At 50.1% G+C, this 17,241-nt stretch overlaps 1 protein-coding gene across 2 annotated transcripts in view; it reads left to right on the top strand.

Moving 5' to 3' along the window:
• Window positions 1–17,241, top strand: part of Ago2 (argonaute RISC catalytic component 2) — an 86,916-nt gene that overhangs the window by 56,475 nt on the left and 13,200 nt on the right. For both annotated transcript variants that reach the window (NM_001408918.1, XM_039080221.2), the window contains 9 exon segments: window positions 755–902; window positions 1,801–1,920; window positions 2,050–2,172; window positions 2,836–2,969; window positions 4,878–5,062; window positions 6,615–6,774; window positions 10,259–10,349; window positions 12,581–12,775; window positions 14,776–14,910. In NM_001408918.1, the coding sequence (NP_001395847.1) occupies window positions 755–902; window positions 1,801–1,920; window positions 2,050–2,172; window positions 2,836–2,969; window positions 4,878–5,062; window positions 6,615–6,774; window positions 10,259–10,349; window positions 12,581–12,775; window positions 14,776–14,910 (1,291 nt within the window).

Below are 17,241 nucleotides of genomic sequence, written 5' to 3'. Positions count from 1 at the left end.
TTTTGTTTTGCCTGTATGTATCTTTTCACCGTGTGTGCCTGGTCCCTGTGGAGGTCAGCAGAGAGCATCAGATTCACTGGAGTGGCACTTCTAGGTAGCTGTGAGCTACTGTATGATGCCAGGAATCAAACCGGGGTCCCCTGCAAGCAGCCAGTTTCTTAAAGCAGTGGCCATCTCTCCAGCCCCTGTTCTGTTATGTTTTTAAGTCGGGGACTCAATTGTGCAGACCAGGCTAGCCTGGAACTACTCACAAAGATGGCTCTGCTTACCGGGTGCTGGGGTTTAAGGCATGTATGGCCCACAAAATGATTTAGGGAAAAAATGTGGAAGGTGGGTGATGGCTCAATGGCTAAGGACGTTGACTGCTCTTCCAGAAGTTCTTCATTCAACTTCCTAATATCACATAACCGTCTAGAACTGTGGTCCTAAGACATCCCATACCTTCTTCTGCAGACAAATGCCCATATACATAAAATGGGTAAAAACATCTTATACAAACAAGTGTACATTCCAACAAAGAAATCCCGCACACCCAGGGGAGCAGAGGGTGTCACCTTACCAGTATTAGGTGTCTGCTGTGTTGCTTTGCGTGGGTCTGGGAAATGAAGAAACACCTGTAGGCAGCCTGAGAATTGAGGGGCTCTTGAATAGTCTTGAAGCATCTGCTTCCTGCACAACATGGATGCTCGCCCCTGGCAAGGTCCAGTGTCCAGGGAGCCTGGAAAGTTCTTTCCTGAGTCACCTCTTTCCACAGGTTCCCACTGCAGCAGGAGAGTGGGCAGACAGTGGAGTGTACAGTGGCTCAGTACTTCAAGGACAGGCACAAGCTGGTTCTGCGCTACCCCCACCTCCCATGTTTACAAGTTGGACAAGAGCAGAAACACACCTACCTTCCTTTGGAGGTAAGTCTCTGCACTACTTACCGACTGGGGAGAAGAAGCCCAAATCAGCCCAGCCTCCCTGATGTGTAGGACTCAGCTAATTCACGCATTGTTGAGACTTGTCCCCCTTGTGTATTCCTTCCCCTAAAATGGAATGAAATTAGCAGCTTGGGTGGGATTACCTACCACAGTGTTACTTAGATCCTACGTAACCCTTGCTGGCCTGAAATTCTCTTTGTAGACCAGGCTGCCCCTCCCTGCTCAGAGGTCCTACCTGTCTCAGCCTCAGGTCCTGGGATAATGAATGTCTTCCTTAAGCACCTCGGGGAGGAAAGAGTAAACTTCATTTACTCTTCAGCATCACTGTTCGGCTTCTAAGGAAATCATTGCAGGAACCCAAAATGGGCAGAAACCTGGAGGGTGGAGCTGATGCAGGTGTTTGGGGGGGCGGGGGGGAATGCTGCTTACTGGCTTGATCCCAAAAGCTGGTTGAGATTGTTTTCTGGTGGAGCCCAGTACCACCAGCCTGGGGTGACGTCACCCAGGATGGGATGGGCTCTCCCATCAATCTCTAATTGAGAAAATACCCTGCAGGCTTGACTACAGCCTCCTAGTCTTATGCAGGCATTTTCTCAGTTGAGGTTCCCTCCCCTCAGATGGTTATAGCTTGTGTCAGATTGACATTAAATTAGCCAGCACAACAGATGTGAACCACTCACTATGTATAGATCAAGCCCAGCAGAGTGCCATCAAGGCCGAGGGGGTCACCTACAAGTTCTGTTGTGAACGGTAGGCTTCAGAGTGACTCCACCACTACCCAGGGCTCGGGCTTGGGTGCCCAGCCTCTGAAAACTCCTTCCCTATAGCCCCTAGTCACAGGCACAGTTCATGTGTTGACCTGTATGTGTTTTCTTTGTAGGTCTGTAACATAGTTGCTGGACAGAGATGTATAAAAAAATTAACAGACAATCAGACCTCAACCATGATCAGAGCAACTGCCAGGTCAGCGCCCGATCGGCAAGAGGAGATCAGCAAATTGGTGAGCACTGGGTCCCTGGGTTTCTCCAGAATGGGGTACTCAAGGATTCCCCCTCCCCCAACACACATGCCTGTACTTTGAGCAGAGATGGCCTCCACTGACCTGTCTTCCTCTTTTTCCTTACTCAAGATGCGAAGTGCAAGTTTCAATACAGACCCGTATGTTCGTGAATTTGGGATCATGGTGAAAGATGAGATGACAGATGTGACAGGGCGGGTTCTGCAGCCGCCCTCCATCCTCTACGGGGGCAGGGTAAGTGCAGACAGGTGGCATGTGTGCATGTATGAGCTTGCCCGCCCGCCCGCCCGCCCATCCATTGGCCTGTGCATGACCCAAGTTTCTACCTTCCTGCATCTTCTAAAAGTTCACACATTGTTTTCAGTGTTTCTAAGTTCACTTTGTTGTTAAAGAAGAGTTTTTGGAGATGGCGTCTGACTCTTCTTACCCATCTATTTACTCATCCATCTGTGCTTTCCCATCCATCTATGTGACACTCCACTCATCATCCCTCCACCTCTCCACCCTTCTGCTCACCCATTGTCCCTTCCCATCCATCCATCTGACCACACTCAACCTCATCCACTCACCCATCCTTTGGTACCTTCATCCAGCTCTACTCATGCGTCCTTCGCATCCACTCATTTATTCCCCACATTCACCCGTCCGTCTGACCCTTCACTCTACCCATCTAGGGCTCATCATTGCTCCTGTTAATTTCTCATCCAGCTTGCCACGTCCATTCAGAACCCACCATTCTGCATGTGTTGTGGGGGTTGCTTATAGTGCTAAGGAATGCTAGAGACGTGGAGACAACACACCCGTTGTGATGTGGTGCTTTAGGAGTCCTTGTGGTCAGGAGGGCCAGCAGCAAGAACATTTTCATTTGTTCCCCACTGAACTACTTTGTATTTGCAGAACAAAGCGATTGCCACCCCTGTCCAGGGTGTGTGGGACATGAGAAACAAGCAGTTCCACACGGGCATCGAGATCAAGGTGTGGGCCATCGCCTGCTTTGCACCCCAGCGCCAGTGTACAGAAGTCCATCTCAAGTAAGCCTGCCTGAGGCCTCCATGTGCCTGGCCTTGTTTCTGTTAGTCAGATGGGTCACTGGGGTTCCGACACCAGTGGCTGGCAGCCTTTCTCTAACAGAGAGCACTCGCTCACGGTGACTCCCATTTATGAAATGTGGTGAGGCCAAGGTTAGCTGTGAGAGAAAACAGTACCTGAGTTAAAATAAATCAGTCGCCATGGAAGCAGAGGGTGGACATAGTCGGTGGACTCAGACTGTAGAAACAACACATTTTACTGTCTCTGTCTGTAGCCCTGGCTGTCCAAGAACTCAACTATGTAGCCCTGGCTGGCCTTGAACTCACAGATCTACCTGCCTCTGCCTCCGCTATTGATGGGATTACAGGTGCCCCCTTTTCTCATTAAGCCATTGTGCTGGTGCTACTGTGACGTTTCAGTGAATTAAATGAGAAGTGAAACTGAAAACTGGGTGGTAAGCGACAGTAGAAGAGGTCAGTATTGTGGTGGGCTTCAGTGGCTGCTCTCCAGGGGAGGGACGGGTTACAGTTCACCCATCAGGAGTGGGTTAACTGCTCCCAGCCACCTTCCCTGTAGCTTAGGACTGATACAGTGAGCTGCAGAGGCCCGCTCCTCTGCCCAGAACACTGAGTGTTGGGCCAGTGGCAAGTAACTAAGCTTGACCAGTGCCAACAAGATTGTACCTTAGAGCTCACAGGGTTTTTACTCGTGTTCCAAGGTTAGAGGGGAAATAAGACATTTGGTTCTTACCTGTCTGGGGGCAGTGAAGGGGGCACCCCAAAACCTGCAGAGAATAGCTGTAACACTACCACCCCAACAAGAGGCTATTTGGTGAAGCTGTCTTACGCAGGGCTGAGTTCACTGGATAGAGGCTGTCATTCTACACTGGTGTAGCTTTTGCTTGTGCTTCTGAGAGAACGAGCCAGGAGCCCAGAGAAAAGTCAGAGCAGAGGCTAGATGCTGACCAACTTCTGCCCATCTTCTATTTTTGGTCTCTATCCCCAGGCACACCTACCTGTTGATGGTGTGACTGCAGGTACACATATGTGCATTCTGTAAGTGCAGCGCATGGGAGGTGAACTCTGTTCCACTAGGTTGGAACTAAATGTCCTCACCTTGGCTGCTGGTTGGATGTTTTTACTCTGAACATAGCCAGTCTTCTCAGCCCCCTGAGTCTTGTTGCAGTCCAAATGCTGGCTTTGCTTGACTGCCACCTGTTCTGTTTCCTTCTGGGTCTGTGTCTCCACGGTCAAGCTATACCCACCAGAACAGCAGGGAAAACCCATACGGCAGCTGAAGGTGTCCCTTATTTTACCAGAGCCCTAACAGAGTTGCTTAGTAGGCCTGTGTGGCCCAAAAGAGCCATACTGTGTCACTACAGAAAGGCAGCAAGCAGGCACTTATATCTGCCATTTTATCCCAGCAATTATCCCTGGGCCTTCCATGGGTTTGTGGTGCACTCACCCCCTTCATGGGTTAATGCCTGAGATTAAATTCTAGCATGGCATGGTGCCTACCCCCCAACCCTAGCCCCCAGAGGGGTGAGGCAGCAGAATCCTGAGTTTGAGGCCAGTCTAAGCTACCAAAAGCAAATAAAAAACATAATTCTCTTTGTTTGTTTTTGCTTTGTTTAGATAGAATCTTGTATATCTCAGGCTAGCCTCAAACTCATCGTGTAGTTTTAAATGACCTTGCACTATAGATCCTCCTGCCTCTCCTCCCAAATGCTAAGATTACCATACCTGCAATATCCAGTGTTTGGGATCAAACTTTGGGCGTGCTAGGCAAGCACTTAAAATCCTCTCCCCACCCCTTTGACTTTATTAAACTGTATTCAGAACCCCTGGTTGAAAGGATATGACTTCCTTTCCATATATTGTACATCTTAGCCAAGTGGCTTTTCCCCTCAGGTCCTTCACAGAGCAACTGAGGAAGATCTCAAGAGATGCTGGGATGCCTATCCAGGGTCAGCCCTGCTTCTGTAAATACGCACAGGGGGCAGACAGTGTGGAACCCATGTTCCGACACCTGAAGAACACATACGCTGGTCTCCAGCTGGTGGTGGTTATCCTGCCTGGCAAGACTCCTGTGTACGGTAGGTGTCAGCCATCTGTAGGCCTTTGGGAGTCGAGGGGGTTCCAGTGGCTGTGATTTGCCTGTTCCCCTTTGTGTGGACTGAACTGAGTGGTGGGTTCATTCCTGAGCCTGAGAAAGGGGAGAGGGAGGTCAGGTTACTCTAGTCCATTTTCCAGGCCATTGTCACTGTTGTCTTGAATGAGGCCCCAGTCCCAGGTATCTAGCAAGTCCCGGTGGCCCATAGCTGCAGATAGTTTCTGCAGTTGCCCAATGTTTGGAATTCTAGGAATGGATAAATGTTCTCCTTTGTTTTGACACCAACACCCCAAGAGATGGCGTTTGTAGTTATTGGTCGTTTAGGGAGGTCGGGTGCAGATTATTAGTGGTCATGGTCAATAGAAACAAAAGGAAATAAATTGGATTCAGGAGTCTCTCTGTCCCTACTATCCTTTCTCTCCTATCTAGTGATAGGGGGGGAGACCAGTGAATAAAGGGTGGGGAAAAAAGAAACCACGAAGTAGCAACAGCCAGCTACAGCCCATAATTTGACTTGAGGGTTGGTTTGATAGTCATGCTGTGGCAGGAGTGTTGGCAGATGAGAGAGTCCCCTGCTATGCCAGTGTTCCCTGAGGAGGCCCCACTGACTCTTGATTCCCTAGGCCTCAGTCAGCACGTCTGGTCTCTGCCACCAGCCCAGACAAGGCTGGGTTTCTGTTGGTTAGACGGTAGTTGCTCATTTCATCAGTGGAGAAGCCCAATGATGCTGAGAGAAGAGGGAATGAATCAGGTACAGCCTTCCTTTCAGGAGGCCTTCAGCGGGGCAGGGCGGTCATACCGACAGATCTGCAGGGTGAGAGCTGTCCGCCCCCAGAGGCTTTCAGCAAAAGGGTGTTGGTGTGAGATCTGGTGGTGCAGGAGTCAGAAAGCAACTGGGATTCTTAATGGTTGTTACTAGTAGGGGTCTGTCCTGTCTAACCACAGGCAGACTGCAGACCCACGGCCGCCGTGCTTTCCCCCTCCAGGTTCAAAGCAGGCTTGCTCGTGCAGTGGTGTTTGGATGGAATGAGCATTGTCCCTGGGGTCCGGGTTTCTAGAACAGTCCTTAGAGCAATGACCAGCTGCTCCGGGAAGGAATCTGGAAATGGAGGAGTGTGGATCCCCACGGCACTTTGATGTTCTGTGTTTGCCAAGGGTTTTGAGGAGGCCGGTGGTTTTATTTTTAGCTACCCAGGCATTTGCTTAACATGAGGTGTCATTTCTGCTGAGGAATGATGAAGCCTCAGTTATAGCCGGCTTCTGCTCACCCCACCCTGGGCCCCAGATCACAAATGGCTGGTGTGAGATGTGCTTCCAGATTCCCGTCCTGAGGGAGACAGGCACAGGTGCCTGGCAGCACTAAAGCAGGATTCAGCCAGGAGCTCTGCCCTCCATCTGCCAGCATCGTGCACAGGCCGACTGCAGGCGCCTGATGCAGCTGCCATGGCTGAGCCCCGCACCAGTGCAGTCCACGGGGCAGGGGACAGCTGCTTCTATTTGGGACATGTTGTGACATGTGCACCTCTGCTCCACAGCGGAAGTCAAGCGTGTGGGAGACACGGTGCTGGGCATGGCCACGCAGTGTGTCCAGATGAAGAACGTGCAGAGGACCACGCCACAGACCCTATCCAATCTCTGCTTAAAGATCAATGTCAAACTGGGAGGAGTCAACAACATCCTGCTGCCACAGGGCAGGTGAGGTGGCCACACCCTGCACATACACCAGCTGGCTCAGTAGAGAGGTACTCACAGGTAGTTCATGTGGGCATAAGTCCCAGACCCCTCAGAGCCAGGGGCATCGGGGATGGGTGACTGTTAGGACTGGGCTCCCTAATAGTTGAAGGCTGGTGTGGGGCCATTGCCACCCCACTCTTTGTGCCAAGGCCAGCAATCTCCACTGGAGGGTAAGGAGAGTGAGTGGCCCAGGACAGGTCAGGAAATGGGCTTCCACAGACTTGGAAGTCTGGTCAGCTGGTCCCTGGAGCTTTACTGCAGTGTAGACTCTAGTGTTTCCCACTCTGCTCACCCAGGGCTGGTAGCTTGCTGCTAAGATCATAGTACTTGGGCTAGAAATTCTCTGTAGGGGCCACAATTGATGGGTCCTCTGCCTGGTCCAGGAACTTATTAGGCCAAGTGCTGGCTGCCAACATGCTCCACAAGGCTAAGGGATGGAGACGCGGAACTGTGTCTTCCTCACCCAAGGCAGATATGCTACCCTGGGTATTAGAGGTCAAGGCCCAAGTTACTGTTTGCCCCTCCTTGAACAGTGGACCTGCAGTTGAGGCAGAAGAGAGTGGTCATAGTAATAGCTTTTTAAAAAAAGATTTATTATGTATGTGAGTACACTGTAACTGTCTTCAGACACACCAGAAGAGGGCATCAGATCCCATTACAGATGGTTATGAGCCACCATGTGGTTTTGGGAATTGAACTCAGGACCTCTGGAAGAGCAGTCGGTGCTCTTACCACTGAGCCATCTCTCCAGCCCTCACAGTGATAGCTTTGGTTGAGGAAACTGTCTGTAGAAACTGAGAATGAGGGGCAGGCCTGTGCCGTGGGGGGCTGGCTGTGGCTTTAGGTGGAGCAGACTTGGGAGACCTCTTGTGTCAGTCTCTGCCAGGCCGATGTTGGGGACTGGCGCTGAGGAGCCCTGAATCTTTGGAGATAAGGACGGTGGACTAGATTGGAGAGATTAAAGGGGAGGAAAGGCAGCTGGTTGTCTGGGCTTTTGGTCTAGTTAGTGTCAAACACAGGGCCCTTCCTGAAGGAGGGGTAGCTTGGGCTGGGGCACTGAGCTCTGGGAAAGCACAGGAACCATGAGATGGGTGAGCATCCTTGAGTGAGTGCCAAGGAGATCTGAGCCCTGTGCCCAGGGTGAAAGCTCAGGGATGCTGGGAATAGAGAGAAGAGAAGGCAAGGAGGGGAGGCACTTGAGTCATGGCACCCAAGGAAGTATGTCTTGCATCACAAAATGCCAATATGCCGCACTGTGTGGTCTGATGATTGGACCCAGTGATAGGGAAGTCACTGGAGACCTTGAAAGGGAAAGCTTGTTGCCATGGCAGCTGGGTTGAGTTAGAAAGAACCTGGGAGTTACCAGCAGGCTGGGCTCATGGGAAGCTTTGCGCAGGTGTGCCTGGCTTGTGACACATTTGTCACATCCACCCATGTAGAAATACAGCTGCTACATGGCTGTACCTGGTGGCCGGGGTGGCAGGGCAGTGATCAGGATCTTTGGGTGTACTACTCAGTTCACCTTCAGCAGGGAGAGTGAGGCCAAGGGGCACAGGCATCTCGAGTGTGGTTGGCAGGACCACAGTGCCACAGACTACCTGTGTCTGAGAAGTGGCACCTAAGTCTGAGGCTGGGTGCAGGGCCCCCCCCCCAGGGGTGGTTGCAACCACAATGGAGATGAAAGGGACACTTGCTCCTCTCCCTGGAAAGACTGCATGGATCCACATGCTTAACACATAGGATTCTTTCTTACATAGTTTTACCCTGAGTGGGTGCTGAGGAGAAATCCTGCTGGTCTCACACACCGCACACACAGACACAGACACAGACACAGACATACACACACACACACACACACACACACACACACACACACACACACCACATATCACACACACACCACATATCACACACACACACACCACATATCACACACACACACACACACACACACACACACACACACACACACACACACACACAGGTCTCCACTGTGCCTGACTTTGATTGGGAGATGGCAATGTGCAATAGACACACTCCCCTCTGAGTGCCACAGTCTTCACACAAATGTGAAGTCACCTCACAAATCATGACCTAGGGTCTCACAGAGAATATTATCTGGACTCCACATACTTAGGGAGAAAGATGCCCTTCTGGCCTCCTCTCCTTGCACACAGTGTCACCTTGTCTTTTGGTTCTTTGTGATAGTCTCGGGACACCTCTTGAATAATCAAGTTTCTTTTGGCACAAAGTGCGGAGGCATACTCTTATGACGTCAGTATTTGAGAGGTTGTGGCAGCAGGACTCGAAGTCCAAGACCAGTCTGAAATATGTGAGACTGTGTCAAAACAAAGGGGAGAAAGGGCAAGAAAATTGCAGGAAGGCAGACAGACAGGATGGGTAAACCCCTTCCTGATAGCCATGCTGATACCATTATCCTCTGGCCATCAGTGGCAGCCACAAAGTTTTCTGGTGTCAAATGGGTGTGGAGGTGTGCCGCCAGCCTTGGTGTGCACTTCTCAAAGAGCAGTCACCATGGAAATAAAGATGAAGCTGCCCCTACAATGCAGGAGTCAGGACAAGCCTGGTGGACTTCTGGGTGCTGCATGGAGGGCTATCACTTTCTCTATGTCCCCTTCCCTCGACACACATACCACCACTCAGTGAGCATTCAGGCTGAAGGTCTCAGCCCAGCCAGAACCGATGGTCACGAAAGGAGGTGGCCAGGGTGCTGGGAGTTGGGAATGTACCCTGTGGTTAAGAACCAGGATGCAGGCTGGAGAGATGTCTCATGGTTAAGAGCACTGGCTGCTCTTCCAGAGGTTCCGAGTCTAATTCCCAGCAACCACATGGTGGCTCACAACCACCTATGATGGGTTAAGATGCCCTTTTCTGGTGTGTCTGAAACAGCTACAGCATCCTTATATACATAAAGTAAATAAATAAATCTTAAAAAAAAATACTACTCAAGATGCTACTTGAACAGAGTAAGTCATGGCCAGGTGAGACCCTGGAGTAACCTATGGAGGTAGAAGGTCTTGAACAAAGGCACCCCCAGTACCCAGCCAGGCCAGCTGCATACTCAGCTCTCAGTCCTGCCTTCCTGGCCTCTTTCTCAAGTTCATAGCAGACATCATTGTTTGAATCCAGTAGGCTTTCTGTGTGTATCTTTAAGGATAAAGATTCTGTTGGGGGCTGGGGCTGTCTCACTTGGTAAAGTGCTTGCATGACATACATAAGGTCCTGGGTTCAGGCCCAGCATAAACCAGATGGGCGTGGTAGTACATGCCTGTTATCCTGGCACTGAGGTTGAGGCAGGAAGATCTCTTGAAAAATGCCATGTTAGAGCAAGGGTTGCCTCCCAAACAGGGAGAGGAATAGCTTCTGTTGTCAGACATCCATGCGTTGTCTCAAGCCTAGGCCTCAAACACCCACTTTCTTGTAGGCCTCCAGTGTTCCAGCAGCCTGTCATCTTCCTGGGAGCCGATGTCACCCACCCACCAGCTGGGGATGGGAAGAAACCTTCAATTGCTGCCGTGAGTGTCCGCGGTTTCCTGTGGCATCTCTCCTAATGTCATGTTGCTTGGTTGGGACCCTTGCCCCTCAAGTGTCTGTGGTTTGTTTGCAGTAGTGTGTGAAGGAGAAAGACATGGAAGTCACTTACCTGCTTGGTTGGTCTAATCATGATCTAATGGCAAATAGGTGATGGGGTGATACTGATGATGTCATAGGTGATGGGGTGATACTGATGATGTCATAGGTGTATGGGGTGATGCTGATGATGTCGTAAGTGTGTGGGCTGCCATCTACCCTGATGTTAGTGTTGCGTCTGATGGGAACATTACCTCTGGCTTCGTGTCTATCAAGGTAGCCTTGGCCGGCCACTCCCTTGGCTCTCAGAAGACTGCCCTGTCATGTACGGTGGCCAGGCATGAACTTCTATAGGGTTTGGCCCTTTGGAGTGCAGAGTGCAAAGGGTGTCCTCTCACCACCCCTCTAGTCGGAACATACAGGTTTCTGGGGCCAGGGTAGTTGAGCATCTGAAAGGAAACAACAGCTCTTGTGGATCATTTGTCTGAACCATGGATCCTCTCCTCACAAATGCCTACACAATCAGTCTCCAGATGATTGTCCAAGTGCTCACCTGGGGAATGGAACCAAAAGGCCCTGTGCACAGCAGCCTGGAGATGGCCGCAGCCTCGGCTAGAGTGGGCTCCCATACCTGGCACTCAGCATGGCAGTACCAGCCTCACACCCAGCTGAGCCTTAGCATCGAGCCAGTCTCTGCTGTTTCCCTCCTGTAATTAACCTTAATCTTTCTGGGCTTTGTCTCGTGTGCTCCAGTCGCCTCAGTGCCTGGCATACAGTAGGTGCTGACCAGACTTAACATCATTGTTTATAATGTCTTAAAGGGTAGAATGTAGGATGTGATATAGGACAAGACCCCATTTGTATCATGTGTGCTGTGCATAGTTCTTGGGTGTGGCTTTCAGGTGGGATCTAGAGTCGGGATCCCTAATGTCAGACAGGACCTGCACAGCCAATGCAGTTCGTCTGGCCCAGGTCTTTTGCCACCTTTGACTCTACCTGATCATCGTTAGCGTTGTTTTCTATGGCTCATTGTGTGCAGGTCTTCTCTGCAGGCTTTGGAGGCCTAGGCAAGTGCATTAGTGGCCCAGGCACACATAGTTTATTGGATTGGCTTAAGGGGATATAGTCTTAAAACACAGAGGCCAAGAATAATTAGTCCACAAAGCTGAGTGTCTCCTCAGTCCCACTTTGATGCTGGAGTCCAGGAGAACTCCTGGAGAGTTGCCTGTCTCGGTCTAAGTCAGAATCTGCCTGCAGTAACAGGATAGACAAACTTGCCCACAACAAGCAGGCAAAAAGGAAAAGGCTGCCACTAAGAGGTGTGACTCAGATTCGGGGTGGGTCTTGCCACCTCTGACGATCCTATCAGCAAAACCCCTAAGTTTACACAGCTGCTTTGGTTTAAGTTGATACCAGACGGGGGGTGAGTTGTCAACCAAGATCAGAGCCTGGCTTATTAAATTCCAAAGAACAGAAATCTATGTTTATTCCTGGTGCCCACGATTCTCAATCAATAGGACAGGTTTCTGTTCATGTTGACTTTTTTTCTGCTTATGCCAACTTGAACTATTTCTTCAACAAGGGATCTGGAAGGGCCTGGAGACTACTCTCTGAACTTCTCAGAGGAGTTGCTGGTCACCTGCTTCCCAGGGACACAGGGCCCTTCCCTTTATGCTTTCAAGGAATAAGGAAGTGCCTTCCCCAACCTGGGAGTGGGCTGGCCCTAGCTGTAGCTGTCAGTTTACTTTTGGCCCCCTAACCTCAGAACCCTGGCAGCATCATGGCGCTCTGATTGGTCCTCTGGTTGCTCCTTTAGATGAACAGTCAGGTTGCTTCAAGGGGCTGTGACCTTCCTAAGGATCTAAGTCTGGGCATACTTAGATGTATACATGCCAGTCTGAAGAAGTGTTTGCTCTTGAAAATCTACAGGCAGCCCCAGTTGCTTTCTTTGTACAGATGTCAGCTACCTTATACCTTATATAAACACAGTAGGGCTCAGTATTGCCGCCTCCTTGTGCACCATGGGGCAAGTATCCCATCTTCAGAAGGTGCCTAGCAGTACTTTCTGCTATGAGGGACACTGGGAGAAGATGCTTCTTTACAGATCAGTCTCTAGCTGGACCGTAGAAGAGGGACCCCTGGAGCCCTTGTCCCCTGCTGACTGTGTGTCCCACAGGTCGTGGGCAGCATGGACGCACACCCCAACCGCTACTGTGCCACCGTGCGCGTACAGCAGCACCGACAGGAGATCATCCAGGACCTGGCTGCTATGGTGCGAGAGCTGCTCATTCAGTTCTACAAATCTACACGCTTCAAGCCCACCCGCATCATCTTCTACCGAGACGGCGTCTCTGAGGGCCAGTTCCAGCAGGTGAGCCGCTCTGCACCGTCCTCTTTGTGTCTGTCAGTTGGCTGCTCAGAGTGGAGAAGGCAGATGGTGGTGTGGTCTGTGCCATATGAGGTTTCAGGGCGCATGATGGGGGAAGGCAGGAGGGAAGTTTTGGATATAAGTTTGGGCAGTGGAGACCTGGGTGAGAATAGAACCTCAGGCCAGGGAATAGGCAGGCAGACTGAGGAGTTCACCTTCCCTGCGCATTTCTAAGTGCTGGAGAATCTACTTGCCTGCCTTGACCACAGGCATGCAGCAAAGTACATGCTCATTTGCCTCATTTAGGGCAGAATCGGCAACTTTCCCTCTTCAGAATAGACACTCACGGGCCCTGGGAGTACACCATCCCTCTCTGTTCTTTCTGGCCAAGCCTCTAGTGCTGTGTTCTGCAAGAGCTCTGGTGACAGCCTCTACAATGTACTTTCATGATGTGGAGCCGTGTTGCCCCCCAGTCCAACCTTCAGGGCGTCCAGTGCTTCTCTCTTATAGAAAGGTCTGACCTGCCATTCTCAGCTCCAACCCTCAGAGAATATTAGAATCGCCACAAAGCAACTCTGCACTAGAATTCTAATTTTTGAACCATTGTATACTGATTGAGACTGTTAAATCCGAGGGAAGCCAGACATGGTAGCACATGCCTCTAATCCTAGTACTCAGAAGGCAGAGGCAGGCAGATCTCTGAGTTCTGAGTCCAGCCAGGGCAGAATAATAAGACTTTGATTCAGATAGATGCAGTTCCTCTGAACACTTGAGTGGGAAAATTGTCCAAGCCAAGACTTTGAGGCTAGGGTGAGCAAGGTGGGGAGACGCTATCCTGACAACAGAAGTCCACTATTTCTGGTACTTGTGTACCAAGCTCTTCACATGAGATCTTCAGTGCAGGACCCACAGTTGACAGACAGAGGAGGGGGTGTTTCTGGGTACTGTGGGGTTCTGTGCTCTGGTGGAAGTTCTGGTCTGACTCAGACAAGCGTTTGCTCCATTTCTTGCCTTTCCTCTCAGTAAGCAGCAAGTGGCAAATGGCCCTGGTGTCCGAGCCCATACATCTTCATCTTGCTCTTTTGTGAGCATTGAGAACATTATGGATTCCAAACTAAGCAGTTTTGTGTACCTTCTAACTTTAGAACCTGTGTGCCCTTGGTCCCTATATATGTGAAATCATGACCATAATTTTTATTTATTTAATTTATTTATTTATTTATTATGAATACACTGTAGCTGTCTCCAGACACACCAGAAGAGGGCATCAGATCCCACTACAGATGGCTGTGAGCCACCATGTGGTTGCTGGGAATTGAACTCAGGACCTCAGGAAGAGCAGTCAGTGCTCTTAACAGCTGAGCCATCTCTCCAGCCCATGACCATAATTTTTATTGTCAAATCTGTATAAACTAGAGTCACCTGCAAAAGGGGAGCCTCAATTAAGATGTCGTCTCAATCAGATTAGCCTGTTGGTATCATGTCTGTGGGACATCCTCACACTGATGTAGAAGCGCTTAGTCTACTTGGGCAGCGCTATTCTTAGACAAGTGGGCCTCGGGGTTGTCTGAGAAAGCTAGCTGAGGTGGGAATGTTGGTGCATGCCTTTAATCTCAGCACTGAGGATGTGGAAGCAAGTAGATCTCTGAATTCAGGGCAGTCTTGTCTACATAGTGAGCTACAGGCCAGTCAGAATAAGCAAAACTAAAAGAAAGCAAGCTAGTTAGCTGAGCAAGCCTGCAAGTTCTGTTCTTCCTTGTTTTCTGTTCTGTTCCTTCCCTTACTTCCTCGGTGATGGCTACGGTTTGGAAATGTGAGCTAGCTAAACCCTTTTCTTTCCCAAGTCTGACCCAAGCTTTTGGTCAGTGTTTTTAACGCAGCAACAGAATGAAATTAGACCAGTTGTCAGAAGTCAGAGTGGTGTACCTGACCCAGTGTGGGCCAAACTGGGAAAGCTGTTTCCAGTGTGCAAGAGGCATCTGACGCCTGCCTCTGTCCTGCAGGTTCTTCACCATGAGCTCCTGGCCATCAGAGAGGCCTGCATAAAGCTGGAGAAGGACTATCAGCCAGGGATCACATTCATCGTGGTGCAGAAGCGGCACCACACACGTCTCTTCTGCACAGACAAGAATGAGCGGGTGAGTCATAGCCCTGTGGCTCCCACAATCTGGGGAGACTCTTCATTGAGGACCTGGGCTCAGGTGTCTAGCAAGGCTTTGGGGAGGAGGGTCCAGGTTCTGACTCTGGGGAATGTACACATCTCATGCTCTTCATTTGGAGAAAGGTAAGGGTCCTTGGGCATGTGTGTACATGTATGTGAGTGTACACATGTAGAGACCAGAAGACAAACCAAAAGTATCATCCTTAGGATGGGCTGGATGACCAGTAAGCCCCAGGAATCCTGTTTGTGCCTTTGCAATCATGGATTGTAAGAGTGTGCACTTGGTTTGTGGCTTCTTGGGATTAAATTCAGGCCTTTGTGCTTACATGGCCTGAAAGCACTGTACTGACTAAGCCATCTCCCAAGACCTAGAAAAAATGTGTTCTGTGCTTCTAATGGTACAGTAAGGCACACATCCATGTATAAAGGCAGCAGCTTGGGAGACATAGGCTGTCCAGAAGGTCAAGGCCTCAAGTCATCTACCAGACCTTGAACCCAGCACTGAGGGCCCAGATCCATCAGGCCTGGGATCACCACACTGTTGCAAGATGGTCATTACAGTTCAGCTCTGCCCAGTGGTCTCCAGTGTAAGCCAGTGTTTGTTTATAAGTGTTGTGAAGTACCACAAAGAAAGAAACCATTTACCAATAACTACTGTAGCCGTGGTCTCCAGTGTCCCCAGTGTTACATCCTAAAATGACATAAAGAGGGGAAAAGAAGAAAACAACAGCAAATGCTTGCAGAATTCCCAAGGGAAGCTGATGAATAGTGTCACGGGTAGATGTTGTGACACACCTCTGTTGGAACCTGAAACAGGCAGGAATGGGAGAGAGGGGTGAGGAGAGCTGCAAGTGCGGGGTTCGCATGGAAGGACCAGAAGTCTCCGGTGGTTTCCAAACCTAACCGTATGTTTTGATCGTTATGCAAATGAGGTTTGAGAATGCTCGACACTTAGACTTGGCTGCCGCTGCTCACGCATTAAAGACAGAATGGAGACAGCGAGCCACTCACAGCCGAACACAACCAAATGGTTTATTCCAGTTCAGCTCAGACTGGAGACCTGAGCGCATGTATTATAGAATGAGAAATGGCTCTGCTCTGCAGACCACGAAGGGAAGCTGCAGCTCCTGAAGCTGGCGTCCCCTTGCAGCCTTCCGAGGATGGGCAGTAATGAGGAAGTAGATTAAATCTGTCTCCTCCTCGGATGCCCAGGCAGAGGGAGAAGGTACTCCAGGGAAGCAGGCCGTACCATTTATTTGGATAGTGACTCCCAGCTAGTGAAGTCTGAAATGCACCACAATGCTTATGGAGTTATGTATATTTACAAAATTCACCTCTGGAGCTAAACCCAAAGATTCTTTTTTAAAAGCAACCCATGCCAGAAGTCGCAGGATCCAGCTTTATGGGCAGGTTTCCCACACAGACCTTCAGCTGTGAATCCTCACAAAATGTGACTGAGAATGGTAAAGGCGTGAACTCTTAGCAGAAGAGGGTATCCAGTCCCTCTGACACTGAAACTAGACTTGTGAATGGCTGTGAGCGAACGTGTGGGTCTGGAAAGCAAATCCGTGCTCTTCCAGAGCAGCAAGTGCCTCAACCACTGACCCAGCTCCCAAGTTCTGAGTTCCATAGTTTGAGTTTAGTTGCAGGCAAGTTTCAGCAGCTCTTCAAGGAGTAATGTTTTGTTAAGACCTGTCACAGGTCTGCAACCCTAGCCTCACGTATCCAAGGCAGGCGAGTCCTAAGTTCAGGGGTAGTCTAGGGTATAGAACAGAGGCCTTTCTTGAAAGACAGACAAACAACAAAAGGCTTGTGCAGTTTTAGAAAGGAGTTATTACCCACATCACAACACTAAATGTGACAGATTTGGGCACATGACCCTGAGATCCAGGACAGAGAGTCTGAGGCCAAACAGCCTGGCTCAAAGCTAGCCCTGAGTTGTGTCTCCATCTGTTTCCCTGGCCCTACCCACAAGGATAAGACTATTGGGAGGACTGACCAAAGGGCATGGCACCCAGATCCTGGTGTTGTTAGAGGCAATGCTGGTGATGGCATACAGATCTATTATCATAACCATCCAGGAACACAAAACCGACGCTTCTCTGTCTCCATCCCGGCAAAACAAATTGCCTGAGTGCTCTAGGAGATTGTGAATAGGAGTTGTTTACCTGAGCATAGTGACACATGCCTGTCATCCCAGCACTCAGGATGCTAAAGCAGGAGGATTGTCTTGAGTAGAGTCCAGTGTGTAACACTCAGTGAGTTCTAGCCCAGCCTGGGCTAAATGTGAGACCCTGTCTCTAAATAA

This window comes from Rattus norvegicus, chromosome 7 (assembly GCF_036323735.1).
Source record: "Rattus norvegicus strain BN/NHsdMcwi chromosome 7, GRCr8, whole genome shotgun sequence".
Taxonomy (NCBI): domain Eukaryota; kingdom Metazoa; phylum Chordata; class Mammalia; order Rodentia; family Muridae; genus Rattus; species Rattus norvegicus.
The sequence above is the reverse complement of the archived record's forward strand: the minus strand, read 5'-3'. Positions and strand labels throughout refer to the sequence as shown.